Source organism: Lethenteron reissneri, chromosome 2 (assembly GCF_015708825.2).
Source record: "Lethenteron reissneri isolate LAM-NWPU_2019-01 chromosome 2, ASM1570882v1, whole genome shotgun sequence".
NCBI lineage: Eukaryota > Metazoa > Chordata > Hyperoartia > Petromyzontiformes > Petromyzontidae > Lethenteron > Lethenteron reissneri.
In genome coordinates this window covers 4,090,129-4,112,115 of record NC_083780.1, presented here as the reverse complement: position 1 = coordinate 4,112,115, position 21,987 = coordinate 4,090,129, and the positions used below count along the sequence as shown (strand labels likewise).

At 52.3% G+C, this 21,987-nt stretch overlaps 2 protein-coding genes across 2 annotated transcripts; one reads left to right on the top strand and one right to left on the bottom strand.

Annotated features, from left to right (window-relative positions):
- Positions 1-8,700, top strand: LOC133342725 (SAYSvFN domain-containing protein 1-like). Its single transcript, XM_061552068.1, has 5 exons — positions 1-460; positions 1,507-1,777; positions 3,509-3,644; positions 8,020-8,054; positions 8,340-8,700. The coding sequence occupies exons 1-3, from the start codon at positions 95-97 to the stop codon at positions 3,616-3,618; spliced, it is 747 nt and encodes a 248-aa protein (XP_061408052.1). The 5' UTR covers positions 1-94; the 3' UTR covers positions 3,619-3,644; positions 8,020-8,054; positions 8,340-8,700.
- A 1,844-nt stretch (positions 8,701-10,544) lies between these two features.
- On the bottom strand, positions 10,545-21,385 carry LOC133342529 (Ig-like V-type domain-containing protein FAM187A). Its single transcript, XM_061551693.1, has 11 exons — positions 21,351-21,385; positions 20,627-20,768; positions 19,589-19,650; positions 19,212-19,304; positions 18,500-18,564; positions 17,298-17,373; positions 15,509-15,668; positions 15,125-15,243; positions 14,954-15,034; positions 14,142-14,274; positions 10,545-10,995 (listed from the first exon to the last, which is right to left on the bottom strand). Exons 2-11 carry the CDS (start codon positions 20,691-20,693, stop codon positions 10,697-10,699), a joined length of 1,155 nt encoding a protein of 384 aa, XP_061407677.1. The 5' UTR covers positions 20,694-20,768; positions 21,351-21,385; the 3' UTR covers positions 10,545-10,696.
- Positions 21,386-21,987: the final 602 nt, after the last annotated feature.

Genomic DNA, 21,987 nt, shown 5'->3' with positions numbered 1-21,987 from the left:
TCGTAAATAACAGCGGCGGGCTGAGTGACGGCTGATTCAACTTTTTCAACAGCGACGACGTCAACAACAACAACTGACACAGCAGCAGACACCAATGATACCGCCACAACAGTTACATCAACAGTCACGAACCAGCATTGACACATCAGCATCAACAATCAACAGGGCTACAACAGCAGCAGCATCATCATCATCAGCGTCATCATCATCATCAGTGCCGATGTCCCGCGGCCCGGACTCTGTTGAACGGCGTCTCGCCGAGTACAGGAGCAGCAGGAGGAGACGCGACCCGGGCACCACGGGGAGCCCCACGCACCACGAGGGGGCAGGCGGGGGGGGTGGTGGTGGTCCCCCGGCTGCTGCCGGAGCGGGGCACGGTGGCTCCTGGCTCGGCCGCCTCCTCCCGCGGCTCTGGGGACGCGACGCGCCGCACCGAGTGGAGGCCCCGCGCCCTGAGCAGGTGAGGAGCCGGAGGTTTCAGTGGTCAGTTACATTACACTGGTAGGAAGCTCCTGGTTACACCAGCCCACAGGGGATTGTTGTGTCCGTCCGTCCGTCGTGGAGGAGCTGGGTGGGGAGGGGGTGGGTGGGGTGGGGAGGGGCTGGGTGGGGAGGGGAGGGTGGTGAGGGGCTGGGTGGGGAGGGTGAGGAGGGGAGGGTGGTGAGGGGCTGGGTGGGGAGGGGAGGGTGGTGAGGGGCTGGGTGGGGAGGGGAGGGTGGTGAGGGGCTGGGTGGGGAGGGTGGTGAGGGGCTGGGTGGGGAGGGTGAGGAGGGGGTGGTTTGGGAAAGTGGTGAGGGGCTGGGTAGGGAGGGACTGGGTGGGGAGGGTGGGGCTGGGTGGGGAGGGGCTGGTCACCCCGTGGTGCCCTTATAAAACTCAACGTTTAACCTACTCACGCCGGCTTGTGCCCGCCCTCACAGTCGGGCATATTTGCGGAATACACCACGCCGCCGTTGACCGAGCAACCCAACGTACCTACCAGCTCCCTCCGCAGGAATGTGTTTAGGTATAACCCTGTGAGCCATGCGGCTCTTGACTCGGGTGCAACCGCAACAAAACAAAAACACGAAGAAACATCTTGAAGTGACTCCACGCAACAGAAAAATCCAACGAGGGTGTAAGTCTTCCAGAAAAAGAACACCGCGTTTCAACGCTGTGTGCAAAAAATCCCAGTGGGATGCAAGTCAAACAATAACAACCATAAGACAATGTAGATTAACGTTATCAGGTTTTGGTGGGGGGGGGGATGGGTTTCTGATGATGATGGTCGTGGTGCTGATGGCAAGTGGCGATATCACGGTGGTGGTGGCGGTGGTGCTGATGGTCATCTTGCCATCGTCTGCGTCAAGCTGTGTGGCAGCTACCTGGGCAGCCCGTCGCTCCACACGAAGCTTCTCGCTCGCATGGACCCCCTCCACTCTCTACGCTTTGCGAAACCTGGACCCCCCCTCTCTCTCTGTCTCCCCCGTCTCTTCCCCAGGATTTACCCCTGTCTCTCACCGCAGGAGCAGCCGCAAGGTGTGGATCCCTTGCGAGGAGAAGGGGCCCCTGGCGATGGTGACGTTGGTGGTGGAGTTGGTGGTGGAGTTGGTGGTGGAGTTGGTGGTGGAGTTGGTGCTGATGGAGGGGGGCGTGGGCCCTCCCCTCGCTGGGCCCTCTGGCTCCGCGTCTCCATCTGGCTGCTGCTCCTTGGCCTCTTCTTCTACCTGCAGCTGCTCACGCCCTTCCTGCTCGTGTCCGTTCTCATCTTCCTCCCGCTCGCCTCCTCCCGCAGGGGTAACCACGGGGATGGCGCGGGGGTCACGAGGGTGGAACCATGGGGATGACGCCGGGGTCACGAGGGTGTAACCATTGGGATGGTCCCAGGGTCACGAGGGTGTAACCATGGGGATGGCACCGGGTTCACGAGGGTGTAACCATGGGGATGGTGCCGTGGTCACGAGGGTGTAACCATGGGGATGATGCCCGCCGGGGTCACGAGGGTGTAACCATGTGGATGACGCCGTGGTCACGAGGGTGTAACCATGGGGATGACGCGGGGGTCACGAGGGTGTAACCATGGGGATGACGCCGGGGTCACGAGGGTGTAACCACAGGGATGGCGCGGGGGTCACGAGGGTGTAACCATGGGGATGACGCCAGGGTCACGAGGGTGTAACCATGGGGATGACGCGGGGGTCACGAGGGTGTAACCATGGGGATGACGCCAGGGTCACGAGGGTGTAACCATGGGGATGATGCGGGGGTCACGAGGGTGTAACCATGGGGATGACGCCGGGGTCACGAGGGTGTAACCACGGGGATAGCGCCGGGGTCACGAGGGTGTAGCCATGGGGATGACGCCGTGGTCACGAGGGTGTAACCATGGGGATGACTCCGGGGTCACGAGGGTGTAACCATGGGGATGACTCCGGGGTCACGAGGGTGTAACCATGGGGATGACGCCGTGGTCACGAGGGTGTAACCATGGGGATGACACCAGGGTCACGAGGGTGTAACCACGGGACTGACGCCGGGGTCACGAGGTGTAACCATGGGGATGGCGCCGGGGTCACGAGGTGTAACCACGGGGATGACGCCGGGGTCACGAGGGTGTAACCATGGGGATGGCGCCGGGGTCACGAGGTGTAACCACGGGGATGACGCCGGGGTCACGAGGTGTAACCATGGGGATGGCGCCGGGGTCACGAGGTGTAACCATGGGGATGGCGCCGGGGTCACGAGGGTGTAACCATGGAGATGACGCCAGGGTCACGAGGGTGTAACCATGGGGATGGCGCCGGGGTCACGAGAGTGTAACCATGGGGATGGCGCCGGGGTCACGAGGGTGTAACCATGGGGATGGCGCCGGGGTCACGAGGGTGTAACCATGGGGATGGCGCCGAGGTCACGAGGGTGTAACCATGGGGATGGCGCCGAGGTCACGAGGGTGTAACCATGGGGATGGCGCCGTGGTCACGAGGGTGTAACCATGGGGATGACGCGGGGGTCACGAGGTGTAACCATGGGGATGACACGGGGGTCACAAGGGTGTAACCGCGGGGGTAAGCGTGGGTAACCAGAGGGGTAACACGGGGGGCTCTAACTCCTCCAGAATGCAGACACAGCATCCCCATTCTGGTTTATTGTTGTAACATTCTGACCTGCCTCCACTGGGCATCTTAAAAAAAGTGCATTACAGCTAATCGGATTCCTCCAGGATAAATATTCTGATTTGACTTGATGCAGTAAATCTGGCTGTGACGGTCCCACCTGATGATGGAGACTTGTGTTGCCTCCGAAACGTCGTGATTTATTATTTTATTTCTATTATTACTTCTATTAATTTTACTTTTATTTTTTACCTACGTGACTTTACCGAAAAAGCCTAAGAGTATGAATCCTTGCAGTCACGAAAGCTTCAAATCTAGAATTCTGATTTGGGTTTGATGCGTTAGCCTGTGTGACCCTATGACCGCCTGTATCTCTCTGTGTTGTTTCACCCCTCCTCCCCGTGTCCCCCCATAGCCCGTGGCACCCTGAGCGCGTACTCGGTGTTCAACCCCGGCTGCCGCCCCCTCCTCGGGGCCATCACCACAGAGCAGCTCGAGAGGGAGATGGGCTACGGAGCCTTGTGATGCCACCACCATCACCATCCAAACAGGTGATGATGATGAGCAGGGCTCTTGCAACCACAACTAATAAGAAGAGACCATCTTTGTTTTCAAATTCGGCACAAAAGTCGGTATTTAAAGAGCCACAATGAATGTGAATACGGTCCTTAATAAATAACGTCACGCATCAGTCCTTAAAACGCCGCGGGTTGCCGACCCCCGATGATGCTGATGATGATGGTGGCAGTGATGTGTGTATGTATGTAGAACTTCTTTCGCACCGTACGTAGCCGAACCGTGTTCATCGGAGGTGCGGGGGAAGGACAACAAACTAAACACAAAAATCAGTTGTTCAGACGTGAGCTTTAAATCTCGATTTAAAGGCGCAAAGCTGCCAGTGTCTTCCTAACTTCCTAATATCGGAAGTAAGAGCGTTCAAAACGGCCGCAGAAACGCATCTGAAAGTGCGCGATGCAGTGATCATGATGATGATGGTGATTATAATGATGATGGCGATGTTGTAAGTAGTGAATGTGGTACCAGCCTGAATCATTTCTATCTCGTCCTCGCCACCACCGCCTTGATCACGACCAATAGCGAGTTCGCATCTTACGCGGCTCTCCCACGCCCTCTGGTGGCCGCTCTCGGGCATCACAGAGCCGCTGACTCCAAAAGTTTAACACATTCCTGCGGAGGGAGCTGGTAGGAACGTTGGGTTGCTCGGTCAATAGCCAGGGTCAACGGCGGCGTGGTGTATTCCGCAAATATGGCCGACTGTGAGGGCGGGCACAAGCCGGCGTGAGTAGGTTAGAACCAGGTGGTTCCTACCAGTATTATAATTCACTGATTTCTCGAGCTGATATACGGCAACTTGTTCAGCAGAGGGGTGGATGCAATGGCGGAGCCAGGATTATCAGGTAGCGGGGGTAACCCGTCCAGCAATTAAAAATGATAGAGGAGTTACACCATTGGAACCTCATTTGCCAGTAAAAATATGATAATTGGGTTTTTACCCTTCCATCTGGCAACAAAACTGACACCTTTTTTCAAGGAGTCATGTTTGCATAGACCACAATACCTGCAGTCATAATGCAAACAAAAAACACAACTCTGATCATGTGCACTGTCCTTGAAGTTGATTGGTCCACATCCGAGACAGCTTTCCTTAGAGCCTAGTCTCACATGGGTTGGACCAAATGACGCCTGGCAAATGAGGTTCCAATAGTGTAAATGCTTACCCCGAGCTCTCATACTCTGATGGTGCGTTGTCTTTGAGTTGTGCGCCTTTTGGCGTCATCTGGTCCAACCCATGTGAGACTAGGCTCTAAGGAAAGCTGTCTCGGATGTGGACCAATCAACTTCAAGGACAGTGCACATTATCAGAGTTGCGTTTTTTGTTTGCATTATGACTGCAGGTATTGTGGTCTATGCAAACATGACTCCTTGTAAAAAGGTGTCAGTTTTGTTGCCAGATGGAAGGGTAAAAAACCAATTATATTTTTACTGGCAAATGAGGTTCTAATGGTGTAAATGCTTTCCCCGAGCTCTCATACTCTGATGGTGCATTGTCTTTGAGTTGTGCGCCTTTTGGCGTCATCTGGTCCAACCTATGTGAGACTAGGCTCTAAGGAAAGCTGTCTCGGGTGTGGACCAATCAATTTCAAGGACAGTGCATACATTATCAGAGTTGTGTTTTTTGTTTGCATTCCGACTTCAGGTATTGTGGTCAATGCAAACATGACTCCTCGTAAAAAGGTGTCAGTTTTGTTGCCAGATAAAAGGGTAAAAAAACAATTATCATATTTTGTTACTGGCAAATGAGGTTCCAATGGTGTTAATCCACAGGATCTTTAAAGTCCACTGTGAGCACGTTGTATCATGGTGAATTCACACTCCGGTATTCACCGGGTTGACTGCTGGTCTTGTACTGTTATTGATGTTGTTTTACTTTCTTTCCCAAGCTTGGGAATTGATGCAATTTGAACGTAGAGGAATTACTCTTTGGTTCTTTCGGTAAAGTCACGTAGAAAGAAAATAAATTAAATAATAGAATACGACGTTTCGATTGCAACACAAGCAACCATCATCAGGTACGAATGAATGGGAAAACAAACAGCAAACTTAGAAATATAATGCGATACAACCTAGAGAGTCGGCTAACAACAGTCGACACCCTCTACCTGCTTGATTAACGTTCTTCCAAAGATTGCTAAATTTTAGAGACAAAACACAGACACGGAGACACACAGAGACACACAAGCAGAGAGAGACTCGCATAAAGACACACACAGAGACACACACAGAGAGACACACACAGAGACACACACAGAGACAGAGAGAGACACACAGAGAGAGAGACACAGCCAGACACAAGCAGAGAGAGACTCACACAGAGACACACACAGAGAGACACACACACAGGGACACACACAGAGAGACACACACAGAGACACACAGAGATACACACAGAGACACATAGAGAGACACACACAGAGAGAGACACACACAACAGAGACACACAGCCAGACACACAGCCAGACACACAAGCAGAGACTCACACAGAGACACACAGACAGACACACAGAGAGAGACACACACAGAGAGACACACAACATAGACACAGACAGGCACACAAGCAGAGAGAGACACACAGACAAGCAGAGAGAGACTCACACAGAGACACACAGAGACAGAGAGAGACACACACAGAGAGACACACACAACATAGACACACACAACATAGAGACAGACAGAGACATACAGAGACAGACACACACACAGAGACATACAGAAAGACAACACCTCTGTGTCGCGGCCTTAAATTGAAAGGTCGCTTCTGAAAAAAGAGCTACATAGCTCAGTGGGCCTTCTTAAACCTGCTAAAATAATTTTTTACTAAGTTTAAAATCGATCCAGTTCGCGTGTCACGAGTCACAAAGTCGATTCCCGAATCGTTACTCGCCTGGCGAGCGGAGTTTCCGGGGCGTGGCCACGAAACCGGACGACCAGTTTCGATTCCTCCGTCAGCCACTAATCGTGTTCCCGATTCCTGGTGGCGATGTTTTAATTTAATTGTCGCGATTAAAATTCACGAGCGTGCGAATATCACCATCGCCCCCCCGCTCGGGCTCCGTCGGTCAACAGCCGCCGCGGTTTTGTGTCTTCGCCTCGGGGTCGCGCGAAGCTGGCTCGACGATTCTCTTGTGAATCGATCCGAATACGCGCCGCGCAATTAAACGGAATCGATTCCTTGTTTAGCGGGTATATAAGAGGCTGCGCGGAGCCTTCCCGGGTCTTTCCGAGCCACGAGGTGGGTACCGGTGGGGCGGTCCGCGCACGTCTACCACGATGGGGGGGTCACGAACGACCCTCATCGGTTCGATCCCTGTTCTGATTGATCCCTTGTAGAACAAGATCGTCATCTTCTACAGAGATGATATCTGGGGTTGCTGCGTTGGCGGTGCGAGATTTTAACTTGGCGCCTGTGTTAATGGAGGCCGCATTTTTGAATGCGCGTGATTATGGTGATAACGGTTCTATTAAGTGCTATAGACGAGTGGTTAACATTCTAGAAGGGCTATAGAAGAGTGGTTAACGTTCTAGAAGGGCTATAGACGAGTGGTTTAATGTTTAAGAAGGGCTATAGACGCCACAGGCCTCGTGTATGATGACATCACCGACGGGCGGACTGAGCCTCATGGTGCGGATTTGTCGAGATCTGACGCGAGGCCAACGAGGCGACGATTCCCCCCTTCCCCCGGGTCTCCTCGGCGGGCTGCCGGGGGGCGATGTTTGAGGTGGATTCGATCAAGGGGAGGACGACTTTATGGATGATGCAGCAGCGAGCTTGGGTGTTGGGTGGGCGGGAAGCGAAATTCGTGGCCGCTGGGGTCATAGCGCTAAAGGCGGTGGTGGCGTGTTGCTGACCACCCATAACGATGCCGTTCTTCTTGGTTATTTCGGTAAAGTCACGTAGAAGAGGAAATAAATAAAACGATGAAATAAAAAATCTTTTTTAGTTTATTATGTTATAAAAAAATTATTTTCGATTTAAAGCTTTCTTTCGTGACTGCAGGGATTCATCTTGGTTCTTTCGGTAAAGTCACGTAGAAAGGAAGTAATAAAATAAAACATAATATTTTATGTTTTCTTTTTATTATTTTATTACTTATGTTTTATTATTTTATTACTTCCCTTCTACGTGACTTTACCGAAAGAACCAAGAAGATGAATCGCTGCAGTCACGAAAGCTTTAAATCGAAACGACGCTGTTAGTGGCGATGTAGCGAGGGTTTGGAGACTCCGTGATGGCCTCACGAGTGCACCTAGCCTGGCACAGGCGTGGCGTGGATGACGTCACCGCCACGATGTTGAGATGCTGGCGAGGTTGTAACCCGTCTCGTATCCCCCTTGCCCCCTCCCCAGCTCGCCGGGATGAATCGGGGGTCTGCAATCACCAGGTACGAACTTGATGTGGTGGTGGGGGGCAGGTGGTGGTGGGGGGGGGGGAGGTGGTGGTGGGGGGGGGAGGTGGTGGTGGGGGGGGGAGGTGGTGGTGGGGGGGGGAGGTGGTGGTGGGGGGGAAGTTGGTGGTGGTGGGGAGTGTTGGGATGTGATGATTAGTTACGTGTTAGACTTCTGATCTCCATGAAGACCAAACGTAACTGATCCCGTGCACTCCTCCCCCACAGGTCACTGGCTCACGGGTCGTGGGGTCATGGACTAACATCGTTGTGCCTTCACAGGGACCGTCGGGGAGGAGATGGAGCCACGTGAACCGTGGCCGTTGGATCGGAATCGCACAGAACTCTACGCACGAAGATCCCCCCGTGTAGCATTTGACAGACTGTTGGGGCAAAGTGCGGATGGCGAGTAGCACTTGCGAAGGGCTGGGACGGCGCACGAGGGGGGGGGGTAGTGTGTGTTCCACCACGCCCGGCCGCCTTTGTCTTCTTCACACGCACACAATCGGTTTACTTGCCAGGGCAGGGGTGCAATGGGCACACTTGTGCACACTCTTTTACGTGCGTGCACACACATGCGTGAATATACGAGCGTGCGGAGATGGTGATGTGAATATCTCTGTAAATAAACGCTCGCTCGTCAGCTCTTGAGTGTCTGGCCTCGGTTATCGCTTTGAACGGGACGAGCCATCTCTAGCAGTGTGTCTGATTGAAGGATCGTGTGAGAGAAGACCATGAGTTCCATCTCTAGCAAGCAGTGTGTCTGAGAGATCGGGTGAGAGAAGACCATGAGTTCCATCTCTAGCAGTGTGCACGATTGAAGGATCGGGTGAGAGAAGATCATGAGTTCCATCTCTAGCAGTGTGTCTGATTGAAAGATCGTGTGAGAAGACCATGGGTTCCATCTCTAGCAGTGTGTCTGATTGAAGGATCGTGTGAGAGAAGACCATGAGTTCCATCTCTAGCAGTGTGTCTGATTGAAGGATCGGGTGAGAGAAGATCACGAGTTACATCTCTAGCAGTGTGTCCGATTGAAGGATCGGGTGAGAAGACCATGAGTTCCATCTCTAGCAGTGTGCACGATTGAAGGATCGGGTGAGAGAAGACCACGAGTTTTAGAGCAGGGGTCCGTGTGTACGTGTTCACAAACAGCACCATGCCCCAACATTCTGTTAAGGCTGTACTGGGGGGGGGGGGGGGGGTCTGTTGTCCCTGTGTATGGGGTCCCCCTGTGTGTGTAAGGGTTTCTCTCTATTGGGTCCCTGTGTGAGTGTGATGTAGGTAACCCCCTGAGTATGGGGTCTATAATAGGGTTTTCCCCTTTTTTCTGGCAACAAAACCTTTCGATTTTAAGCTTTCATGACTGCAGGGATTTAGCTTCTTGGTTCTTTCGGTAAAGTCACGTAGAAGAGAAATAAAATAAAACAATAAAATAATTATTTTTATATTATCTTATTATTTCCCTTCTACGTGACTACCGAAAGAACCAAGAAGAAAAAAAAACCTTTTTACAAGGATTCATGTCACTGCATTAGGCACAATACCTTCAGTCAAAATGCAAACAAAAAACATACTTTGATAATATGATGCATTGTCCTTGAAACTGATTGGTCCACACCCAAGGAACGGCTTTCTTTTGAGCCTCGACCCAATTGGTGCTCGACCAGAGGACGACGCCAAAAGGCGGTACAGCTCAAAAGACGACGCACTATCAAAGTAATGCAGACGTGAATCCTCGTAAAAAGATTTCAGTTTTGTTGCCAGAAACAAGGGGAAAAACCCTATTATATTTTGGTACTGGCAAAGGAGGTCTTAATGATATGGGGTCTATACTCTTAGGGTTTTTCGGTAAAGTCACGTAGGCAAAAATAAATAATAGAAATAAAATAATCGCGACGTTTCGGAGGCAACACAAGCTTCCTTCATCAGGTGTAAAAAGGCAGCAAAATAAAATAAAAAACTTATTTTGCTGTGCCTTTTTACACCCAATAAAGGAAGCTTGTTGCCTCCGAAACGTGATTTATTATTTTATTTCTATTATAATTTTATTTATTTTTACCTAGAATACGGGGTCTGTGTTGATGTAGCAGGAGTGGACAACGTCCGGCCTGTGAGCTGTACAAGACCTGCAAAATCATTTGAACTGGCCCCGCCCAGGCAACCGCACGACTCGAAACTCAACAAATCTCGGCGCTTTTTTCATAGCAACAAATATAATTTTGTATGGCCTGCGAATGATGTCATAAATACTCTTAGTTCTTTCGGTAAAGTCACGTAGGTAAAAAAATGAATTTAAAATTAATAAAATAATAAATCGCGATGTTTCGGAGGCAACACAAGTCTTCGTCATCAGGTGGGACCGTCACAGCCAGATTTGTTGCATCAAGTGTCCAGATACTCTTGATGCAGCAAATCTGGCTGTGACGGTCCCACCTGATGACGGAGACTTGTGTTGCCTCCGAAACGTCGTGATTTATTTTTTATTAATTTCAATTTTTTTACCTACGTGACTTTACCGAAAGAACTAAGAGTATGAATCCTTGCAGTCACGAAAGCTTAAAATCTAGATGTTATAAATATCCAAATGGCCCTTGGCAGGAAAAAAAGTTCCCGTTCTCACTGTAGCTGGTCCCAGGTGTTCAGGCCTCCTCCCCGTGCAATGCCCCCCTCTTCCCACGGCGCGCCGGCGGTGCCAGCGAACCCCTCCAGGCGGTGCGGGCGACGGCGGCTCGCACGCGCAGCGCCAGCACCACCGCCGTGACGGCACAGAGAGCCGCGTACAGGCGCCACAGCGCGGCCAGCGCCGCCTTCAGCTCGGGGTCGCGCGGGTCCAGCCGCCGCCGTGTCCGGTTCTTGGGGGTCACCGTCACCTCCAACTCTGCCACCATCCGCCCGGCGAGCCAGCAGCTGTAGCGGCCTGCGTCGCGCCGCTTGGCGTCTTGTGTCGGGCACGTGGCGAGAGAGAGAGAGAGGCGATGTACAACATCACCATTGGTACCTCGTTTGCCAGTAAAAAATATGATAATTGGTTTTTTACCCTTTTATCTGGCAACAAAACTGACACCTTTTTTACGAGGAGTCATGTTTGCATAGCAGAGGTCGCAACCGGGTACCCGATACCCGTCCCCTACCCGATACCCGGCCGGGTACGGGTAGCCGTTTGCGACCCTGGTGCGGCCGGGTACGGGTAGGCCGTGAGTCACTGGTGAGTAACCGTTTGTCACTCATTTCGGGTAGGGTATGGGTAGGGAACGGGTACCCGTACCCAGCCGGGTACGGGTACCCATTTGCGACCCTGGTGCGGCCGGGTACGGGTAAGGAATCAAAACCCGTTTGCGACCTCTGTTGCATAGACCACAATACCTGCAGTCGTAATGCAAACAAAAAACATAACTCTGATAATGTATGCACTGTCCTTGAAGTTGATTGGTCCACTACCGAGACAGCTTTCCTTAGAGCCTAGTCTCACATGGGTTGGACCAGATGACGCCAAAAGGCGCACAAATCAAAGGCAACACACCATCAGAGTATGAGAGCTCGGGGTAAGCATTTACACCATTGGTACCTCATTTGCGATGTACAACATCGCCCAGAAAGCCCTCTTCCTGATGACGAAACGCTCGTGTTGCGATCGAAACTACGTAGTTTTTTTGTTATTTTCTTTGAACCTATCTCCGTGACTTTACTGAAAGACCCAAAGAATATGAATTCCTGCAGTCACGAAAGCTACAAGTCACGATTTAACCTTATTACTGCTAACCCTACCTCCTCCCTTTGTTGCTGCTAATCCTACATAATGCACGGGCATAATATGACTTTGAGACCCCCCCCCACCTCCTACGCATTCCACAAGTAGTGACTAATCCCATATCTGCATTTCCCATAAATATGCTAAATTCCTCTGTTGATATGCAAATTCCTTTGTCAAGGCGCCCTTCCTCCCCTAACCCAGCTTAAATATACGCTGCCAAGCTTGGTGGTGTTCATTCAGACGCTGTCTTTCCGACAGACCTGTTCTTCACCTGAGGACGGCTGCTTGCGTTGTGGCAGAAAAGTCGTGAGAATTGCATTTTATTATGTTGTATTTTTATTATTTTATTATTTCCCTTCTACGTGACTTTACCGAAAGAACCAAGAAGATGTAACCCTCTTCCACGAGTCTCGGGACTCCTCTCTATAGGAGGGTCCTGCCAAGTTTTGTCGCAGCAGTAGGCGGCGGTGTTCCTGTTGCTGCTGTGCGATCCCAGTTGAGTGATTTGCAGGTTCGTCAACACTGGGGAAGTGGTTTGGCTGACAAGTTCCACTCGCTGTGTGGATTTAGCTATGGGAGGAAACTAGGAGAACCCGGCGGAATGCGAGATGTTAACTACCTTCCCTGGTATACAGGCGTAGTCACAAACCGAACCTCTCCATAATAATAAAGGCTCAGTCTTTTGTTATGCAGTCCATTCATAGTCTCAAGCCGCACCTTACCATAATAATAAAAAATTAACCCGTATAAATAAAGTTTTTCACTATAAATCCTTTATATGCGTGGCATCGGGGCGGCTAGAGTCCTCTCGTCCTCTGGCTTGAGATGGCTGCCACCTATGGGTCAGATGATTGTCTGGCAGCATTAACCAATTGGTAAATACATATTTTTAAAAAATTCCTAAACAGTGTAAAATTTTTGAATTTTTTTTCACGAAAATTCATTGTCACGCACAACGAGTCTGTGTGCAAAATGTTAGCTCGATTGGATCACGGGAAGTGGGTTAAAAAACGACCGAAAGATTTACACGGTCCTAAGCAAGCAAGCGAACTTAATAAAAAGGATTTAAAAAGTGTGCCGTACTTGGCCCTTCCCCTCTTCAACCATTATATATACGGAGTGGTAGCTCTTGTAATCTCTCATTTACTTGATACAGCTGTCGGGCTGTGACGGTTCCACCTGAAGACGGAAGCTTGTGTTGCCTCCGAAACGTCGTGATTTTTATTTTATTTTTATTTAATTTTACTTTTATTAATTTAAATTTTTTACCTACGTGACTTTACCGAAAAAACCTAAGCATATGAATCCTTGCAATCATGAAAGCTTCAAATTTAGAATACAGGAGGTTGTGGGTTCGATCCCAACCCTGATGCCTGCTGCTGCTGTATATTTGGAGTATTCATGTTCTCCCCGTGGCCACGTGGATTGCTGTCCAGATCCTACGTGTTTTCCCTCCGCATTTGTAACTAACGCGCGTTTAGAGTATTTGGCTGCTATACATTCCCACGCGATAAGCCACTTCGTTGAGTTATCATTTGTGGCCAGGTTGCTTCTAAAAAGAGAGCGATATCAAACTTAATTTGGAGCTTTCGTGACTACAGGAATTACTCTTTGGTTCTTTCGGTAAAGTCACGTGTAAAGAGAAAATAATAAATTAAATAGCATTCTCAGGAAGAACGTAATCAACTAGGTAGGGTGCTGACTGTTATGTTATCCGACTCTCTGTTGTATTACATTACATTTCTAAGTATACTAGATTTGTGTTTCTATTTCATTTATATCTGATGGTGATGGCTTGTGTTGCAATCGAAACGTCGTATGCTAGTATTTAATTTATTACTTTCTCTTGATACGTGACTTTACCTAAAGAACCAACGAGTGAGAGCGATATCGCTCGGTGGGCCTTGAAATAAAACAACGTTTAAACCCAAACAGAACAGGGGGAGAGAACATAGAAACAAGTATAACCCGTAAAAACAAAGTTTTTCACTATAAATCCTTTATATGCGTGGCGGCTAGAGTCCTCTCGTCCTCTGGCTTGAGATGGCTGCCACCTATGGGTCGGATGATTGCATTGCACCATTAATCAATTGGTAATTAAATATAATATTTTTGTCCTAAAAAGTGTTAAATTTTGGAAAAAAATTTTCACGAACATTAATTGTCACGCACAACGAGTCTGTGTGCAAAATGTCAGCTCGATTGGATCACGGGAAGTGGGTTAAAAAAACGACCGAAAGATTTGCACGGTCGTAAGCAAGTAAGCGAACTTAATATAAAGGATTTAAAAACTCCTCTCGCTCGGGCCCTCTCTCGCACCGGCTGTCACTCACTCAAGATGTGCAGGTGGTTGTTGTTGTCCAGTGTGACCCGCCCAAACTCCGTGGCCTCGAGCTCGCGACCCCGTGTCCTCGAGAACACGGAGCGCAGGAGAGGCTGCCCGTCCCGGTCCCAGCCCACGGCGCTCTGGGGCGCACGTCACAACACGCGTGTCACACCGCACGTGGAACATCACACTGCATGCAAAACGTCATACCGCATGCAGAACATCACACCGCATGCAGAACATCACACCGCATGCAAAACGTCACACCGCATGCAGAACGTCACTCCGTGCTAAATAGTACACCGCATGTCATGAGTAAATGCCACCCTAAACTCAACTATTATTCTTCTTGGTTCTTTCGGTAAAGTCACGTAGAAGAGAAATAATAAAATAATAGAAATAAAACATAATAAAATACAATTCTCACGACGTTTCGGCCACAATGCAAGCAGCCGTCCTCAGGTGAAGAGCAGGTCTGTCGGAAAGACAGCGTCTGAAATTTTTTTGTCTTTCCGACAGACCTGTTCTTCACCTGAGGACGGCTGCTTGCGTTGTGGCCGAAACGTCGTGAGAACTGTATTTTATTATGTTTTTATTATTATTTTATTATTTCCCTTCTACGTGAATTTACTGAAAGAACCAAGAAGATGAATCCCTGCAGTCACGAAAGCTTTAAATCGAAACTCAACTATTATTTTCCAGGTAAAGCTATTTTTCAAAAGCGACCTGGCCACGTGATGGCTCAATGAAGTGGCTTATCACGTCGAGATGTACAGCAGCCAAATACGATAAACGTGGAGGGGAAAACCCGCGCAGTACCTGGAGAAAAATCCATGGAGAGAGTGAACACGCAAACTCGAACCCACGACATCCAGCCACCGCGGCTCTCCACACGCTCCACTACACACGGCAGCACACCAGCCGCGTCATACCACGGCGCACAAGGTCACCCCCCCCCACTCGCTCCTCACCCCGTGCCCCCACCCTCACCTGTGGGGAGCCCCCGGGGCACGAGAGCTCCACGTGTCTCGCCAGGGTCACGCGGTTCTGCAGCTTGGCAACCCCCACGGGTCCCAGGCCCATCAGCTCACGCAGCGCCGCGTGGACGTCTACGGGGTGGAGGGGGGGGTATACTGGGTGTGATGTGTGGTTGGGGTGGTGGGTGTGATGTGTGGTGGGTGTGGTGGGTGTGGTGAGTGTGGTGGGTATGGTGGGTGTGATGTGTGGTGGGTGTGGTGGGTGTGGTGAGTGTGGTGGGAGTGGTAGTTGTGGTGGGTGTGGTGAGTGTGGTGGGTGCGGTGAGTGTGCTGGGTATGGTGAGTGTGGTGGGTGTGGTGAGTGTGCTGGGTATGATGGGCGTGGTGTGCCGTGTACCCTGCACGGCGCTGCCCGTCGAGGCGCACGTGTCACGGCAGCCGCGCACGAGGATCTCGGGGGGCCGGGAGCGCGCGGCCAGGAGCGCGAAGCGGGGGGCGGCCAGGGAGCCGCATCCCACGGGACCCCCAGGAACCTCGCTCACATAGCGGGGGGCCCCCTACAGCATCACATCAATCAGCACAACAACATCGTCATCATACCAATCATCATCGTCACACGAGCCCCCTCACCTCACACTGTATTTTCAATCTTGATTTGAAGCTTTCGTGACTGCAGAAATCCATACTCTTTGGTTCTTTCGGTAAAGTCACGTGGGTAGAAAATAAACTGCTGAAGTAGGCTTAGCTGTGGTTGTCCCACCTTCAAGTTTTAAGTTTCATTTATTAGGTACAGCCCTGTGAGCCATTCGGCTCTTGAATCGGGTGCAACCGCAACAAACAAAAAAACAAAAACATGAACAAGAGAACATCTTAAAGTGACTATGTGCAAACAGAAAATCCAAGAAAAGACAGCAAAATATTGCAGAAAAAGCACCGTACACCAACCCTGATGACGATTGCTTGTGTTGCGATCGAAACGTCGTGATCGATAATTTTTTACCTACGTGACTTTACCGAAAGAACCAAAGAGTGAATTTTTACTTTGCAAACGCAGAGGCCACCAGTGTAAAGTAGTATTTAACAGACTGTTTGGGCAAGTGATGTTAGCGAGTGGCAGCACGTGAAGGCCGACACGGCAAACGAGGCGGGGTGAGTGGTGGGGGGCAGCATCACGAGCGGCCGCCCCGTCTCCCGAGTGGCGATGTTTAGCACATCGCAGCAGGAATTCATTTAAGGCTGAGGTCACCCAAGGGAGGAGGCCCAGAACAGGTTCAGTGGTGGCCTTGAACGGGGAACGAACTCGGGGCTCTGGCCGGCTTCGTGGCGTGGTGCGCTAATCACTACACTACCGCTCCAACCACCACCACCACCATCATCACAACCACCACCACCACCATTATCACCACCATCACCACCACCATCACAACCAGTGTCACTACACTACCGCTCCCACCACCTCCACCATCGACATCACAACCACCACCATCATCACCACCATCACCACCACCATCACAACCAGTGTCACTACACTACCGCTCCGACCACCACCACCATCATCATCACAACCACCACCACCACCATCATCACCACCATCATCACAACCAGTGCCACTACACTACCGCTCCCACCACCACCACCACCATCATCACAACCAGTGTCACTACACTACTGCTCCCACCACCACCACCATCAACACAACCAGTGTCACTACACTGCCACCACCACCACCATCATCACAACCAGTGTCACTACACTACCGCTCCCACCACCACCACCATCATCACAACCATCACCGTGACTCTGCTTATATCACCCAGGAACGCCTCGTCGAGTCCCAACACTCCTTGTAAGGAGGATCCTGCCGCACACTACACATGAACACCACACACACCACACACACTACACATGAACACCACACACACCACACTACACACGAACACTACACACACACCGCACGCACACTACACATGAACACCGCACATGCACCACACACACTACACATGAACACCACACACACCACACGCACACTACACATGAACACCACACACACCACACACACACTACACATGAACACCACACACACCGCACACACTACACATGAACACCGCACACACACCACATGCACACTACACATGAACACCACACACACCGCACGCACACTACATGAACACTACACACGCACGCGCCTTCTTGGCAGAGGTGATGACGCTGCCGGACACCATGCACACCCCCGCGTTGATCATCTCCCCGGGCCGCCCACACCTGGGGGGAGGGGTCGGGGGGGGAGGTGTGTTGAGTGGCGGTGTGTGCGTGTAATGTGTGCTGCGTGTGTGTGCTGCGTGTGTGTGCTGCGTGTGTGTGCTGTGTGTGTGTGTTGTGTGTGTGCTGTGTGCGGTGAGTGTGTGTGCGGTGAGTGTGTGCGTGTAATGTGTGCTGCGTGTGTGTGCGGTGAGTGTGTGCGGTGAGTGTGTGCTGAGTGTGTGTGCGGTGAGTGTGTGTGCGGTGAGTGTGAGTGCGGTGAGTGTGTGCGGTGAGTGTGTGCTGAGTGTGTGTGCGGTGAGTGTGTGTGCGGTGAGTGTGTGCGGTGAGTGTGTGCGTGTAATGTGTGCTGAGTGTGTGTGTGCGGTGTGTGTGTGTGCGGTGTGTGTGTGTGCGGTGAGTGTGTGTGCGGTGAGTGTGTGTGCGGTGAGTGTGTGTTGAGTGTGTGCGGTGAGTGTGTGTTGAGTGTGTGTGCGGTGAGTGTGTGTGCGGTGAGTGTGTGTTGAGTGTGTGCGGTCAGTGTGTGTTGAGTGTGTGTGCGGTGAGTGTGTGTGCGGTGAGTGTGTGTGCAGTGAGTGTGTGCGGTGAATGTGTGCTGTATGGTACATGTGTTGAGTGGCGTCTGGTGAGTGTGTGTTGTGTGAGTGAGGTGTGGTTATGTGGTGTATGTGTAGAGTGGTGGGTGGTGAGCGTGGTGTGTAGGCATGTGTTGAGTGGTGTGTGGTGTTGTGTGAGTGAGGTGTGGTGAGTGGTGAGTGAGGTGTGATGAGTGGTGTATGTGTTGAGTGGTGTGTGGTGTTGTGTGAGTGGGGTGTGGTGAGTGGTGAGTGAGGTGTGATGAGTGGTGTATGTGTTGAGTGGGGTGTGGTGTTGTGAGTGGGGTGTGGTGAGTGGGGAGTGAGGCGTGGTGAGTGGTGTATGTGTTGAGTGGGGTGTGGTGTTGTGAGTGGGGTGTGGTGAGTGGGGAGTGGGGAGTGTTGTGTGGCCACGTGGTGTATGTGTTGAGTGGTGAGTGAGGTGTGGTGAGTGGTGTATGTGGTGAGTGGTGTGTGGTTGTGTGAGTGGGGTGTGGTGAGTGTTGAGTGAGGTGTGGTGAGTGGGGTGTGGTGAGTGGTGAGGCAATGCTCACCTGTCACACGGGGTCCACCCACTCCAAGCCGTGAACACCGTCACCTTGTTGTGCACACCCTTCACCTGCACTCACCACACTCACCACACTCACTCACCACACACCACAACAACAACCGCCATTCGCCACTAAGTGGCGGTGACATCACCACGTCACTAGTGCCAGGCCATGTGCGCCTTGAGGCCACGTGAAGTGTCGAACGCCCGCTGGCAGGAGGTCACGGGGGCAGACCCAGCAGGTGCCACGGGTCGACTGACCGAGATGACTGGCCACACACCACACTCACACATTCACCCACCATACACCACAAACTCACCACATGCCACTCACTACACACCACAAACTCACCATATTGTCTTCACACTTAACACAAACTCACCACATGCCACTCACTACACACTCACCACAAACTCACCCATACTGTCTTCACACTCAACACAAACTCACCACATGCCACTCACTACACACTCACCACAAACTCACCACATGCCACTCACTACACACTCACCACAAACTCACCCATACTTCACACTCAACACAGCACCCTGCTGATAAAGTGTCCGGGGGCTCATGTGTGGCCTTCCTGGATACGATGCAATGATATTGTTCACTCACCACCCAGCCTCCACACTCACCCACACTCACCCACACTACTGACTGTGACGTCATGACCCCCCCCACCCCCACACCCCCCTCGTGCCCCCTCCCCCACCGTGAGCTCAGGTCGCGGTTGCTCCTCCCGGTCCAGCAGCACGAGGCGGGCGCTGCCCGTGAACTGCACCACGACCTGGGGGGGGGGGGTCACCTCGTCACAGGGAGGTGGGGGGGGTCACAGGGAGGTGGGGGGGGTCACCTGTCACAGGGAGGTGGGGGGGGTCACCTCGTCACAGGGAGGTGGGGGGGGGGTCACAGGGAGGTGGGGGGGGGGTCACAGGGAGGTGGGAGGGGGTCATCTTGTCACAGGGAGGTGGGGGGGGGGTCACAGGGAGGTGGGGGTGGGTCACCTCGTCACAGGAGGGGTCACAGGGGGGGTCACCTCGTCACAGGGAGGTGGGGAGGGGGTCACCTCGTCACAGGGGGGGGGGTCACCTCGTAAGCAAAGTAGAAGTCTCCGTCTGACGAGCCGCAGATGTAGTGACCAGAGTCCGAGGCTGCGAGGTGACATCATCATCCACATCATCATCATCATCCACATAGTCACACCATCATCATCCACATCATCATCCACATAGTCACATCATCATCATCCCCAGTCACATCATCATCATCCACATAGTCACACCATCATCCACATCATCCACATAGTCACATCATCCACATCATCCTCCACAGAGTCACACCATCATCATCCACATCATCCTCCACCTTTGCATCATCACCTAAACATCAGGTGGTGAATCATGTGAGTGATGGGGTGAGTAAACTAAAACTAAACTTCTTATATTCTTGGTTCTTTCGGTAAAGTGACTTTACCGAAAGAACCAAGAATATGAATCCCTGCAGTCACGAAAGCTTTATATCAAAATTTAAACTTCTTATTTTTATTTTACCAGGTAAGGCCCACTGAGCTATAAGAAGCGACCTGTCCACAATTGACAGCTCAACGGAGTGGCTTGCCATGGAGAAATTGATAGCAGCCAAATATCCCAAACGCATCTTTCTAACGAGGTGATCGTGATAATTGTTTTTTTACCCTTCTATCTGGCAACAAAACTGACACCTTTTTTACAAGGAGTCATGTTTGCATAGACCACAATACCTGCAGTCATAATGCAAACAAAACCCATGTGAGACTAGGCTCTAAGGAAAGCCGTCTCGGGTGTGGACCAATCAACTTCAAGGACAGTGTAGACATTATCAGAGTTATGTTTTTTGTTTGCATTACGACTGCAGGTATTGTGGTCTATGCAAACATGACTCCTTGTAAAAAAAGGTGTCAGTTTTGTTGCCAGATAGAAGGGTAAAAAAAACAATTATCATATTTGTTTAACTGCCAAATGAGGTTCCAATGGTGAGATAGTGACGAGGTGGGTGATGAGGTGGTGAGTCTCTCAGGCCTGGAGGATGAGGAGGCTGAGTGGAGGAGACGAGTAACGAGGCGAGGAGGTGAGGAGCGGTCTCGCTCACGGCGGCTGTCGAGGATGACGAGGTTGAAGAGGAGAATGCTGAAGCGGCTCGTCAAGTCGGCGCTCATGGCGTCGCGGTCCAGGATCCGCGTGCCCGAGCGATCCGAGAGAACCACGGGGCGAGACGAGAACCAGCCGGGGAGCTGTCTCCACGGGGGGACACGGGGGGGGGGGGGGGGGGGGAGACACGGGGGAGACACGGGGGGATACAGGGGGGACACGGGGACACAGGGGGACACGGGGAGACACGGGGGAGACACGGGGGGACAGGGGGAGACACGGGGACACGGGGAGACACGGGGGGATACGGGGACACGGGGGGACACGGGGGAACACGGGGAGACACGGGGGGATACGGGGAGACAGGGGGAGACACGGGGGGACACGGGGAGAGACACGGGGGGACACGAAGGGACACGGGGAGACACGGGGAGAGACACGGGGAGACACGGGGGGACAGGGGGGGACACGGGGAGAGACCACGTGACCTACTAGAGCCACCCTCAAGCCCTTCCCCTCTCTCTAGCCCCCGCGCTCCTAGGACCCCCACTCGCCTCCCCCCCCTCTCTGTAGTAACCCACGTGACCCCCCCCCCCCCACCGCTCTGTAGTAGAACCACGTGACCCCCCCACCTCTCTGCAGTATAACCACGTGACCCCCCACCTCTCTGCAGTACACCACGTGACCCCCCCACCTCTCTGCAGTACACCACGTGACCCCCCCACCTCTCTGTAGTAGAACCACGTGACCCCCCCCACCTCTCTGTAGTAGAACCACGTGACCCCCCCCCCCACCTCTCTGTAGTAGAACCACGTGACCCCCCCCACCTCTCTGTAGTAGAACCACGTGACCCCCCCCCACCTCTCTGTAGAACCACGTGACCCCCCCCCCCCACCTCTCTGTAGTAGAACCACGTGCCCCCCCCACCTCTCTGTAGTAGAACCACGTGACCCCCCCACCTCTCTGTAGTAGAACCACGTGACCCCCCCCCACCTCTCTGTAGTAGAACCACGTGACCCCCCCCACCTCTCTGTAGTAGAACCACGTGACCCCCCACCTCTCTGTAGTAGAACCACGTGACCCCCCCACCTCTCTGTAGTAGAACCACGTGACCCCCCCCCTGTAGTAAACCACGTGACCCCCCCCCACCTCTCTGTAGTAGAACCACGTGACCCCCCCCTGTAGTAAACCACGTGACCCCCCCCCCACCTCTCTGTAGTAGAACCACGTGACCCCCCCACCTCTCTGTAGTAGAACCACGTGACCCCCCCACCTCTCTGTAGTAGAACCACGTGACCCCCCCCCCACCTCTCTGTAGTAGAACCACGTGACCCCCCGGAGCGCGTCCTCGGGCTTGCAGCG

Bases quoted from the DNA above. Each gene is read 5' to 3' on its own strand.
- LOC133342725 (XM_061552068.1), top strand. From the start codon at position 95: ATGATACCGCCACAACAGTTACATCAACAGTCACGAACCAGCATTGAC. The intron at 461-1,506 runs GTGAGGAGCCGG...CTCTCACCGCAG, and splicing joins AGGCCCCGCGCCCTGAGCAG to GAGCAGCCGCAAGGTGTGGA. The intron at 1,778-3,508 runs GTAACCACGGGG...GTCCCCCCATAG, and splicing joins GCTCGCCTCCTCCCGCAGGG to CCCGTGGCACCCTGAGCGCG.
- LOC133342529 (XM_061551693.1), bottom strand. From the start codon at position 20,693: ATGAGCGCCGACTTGACGAGCCGCTTCAGCATTCTCCTCTTCAACCTC. The intron at 19,305-19,588 runs GTGACCCCCCCC...CCCTGTGACGAG, and splicing joins ACTTCTACTTTGCTTACGAG to GTGACCCCCCCCCCCCAGGT. The intron at 15,035-15,124 runs GTGAGGGTGGGG...TGCCGTGTGTAG, and splicing joins GCCCCGGGGGCTCCCCACAG to TGGAGCGTGTGGAGAGCCGC.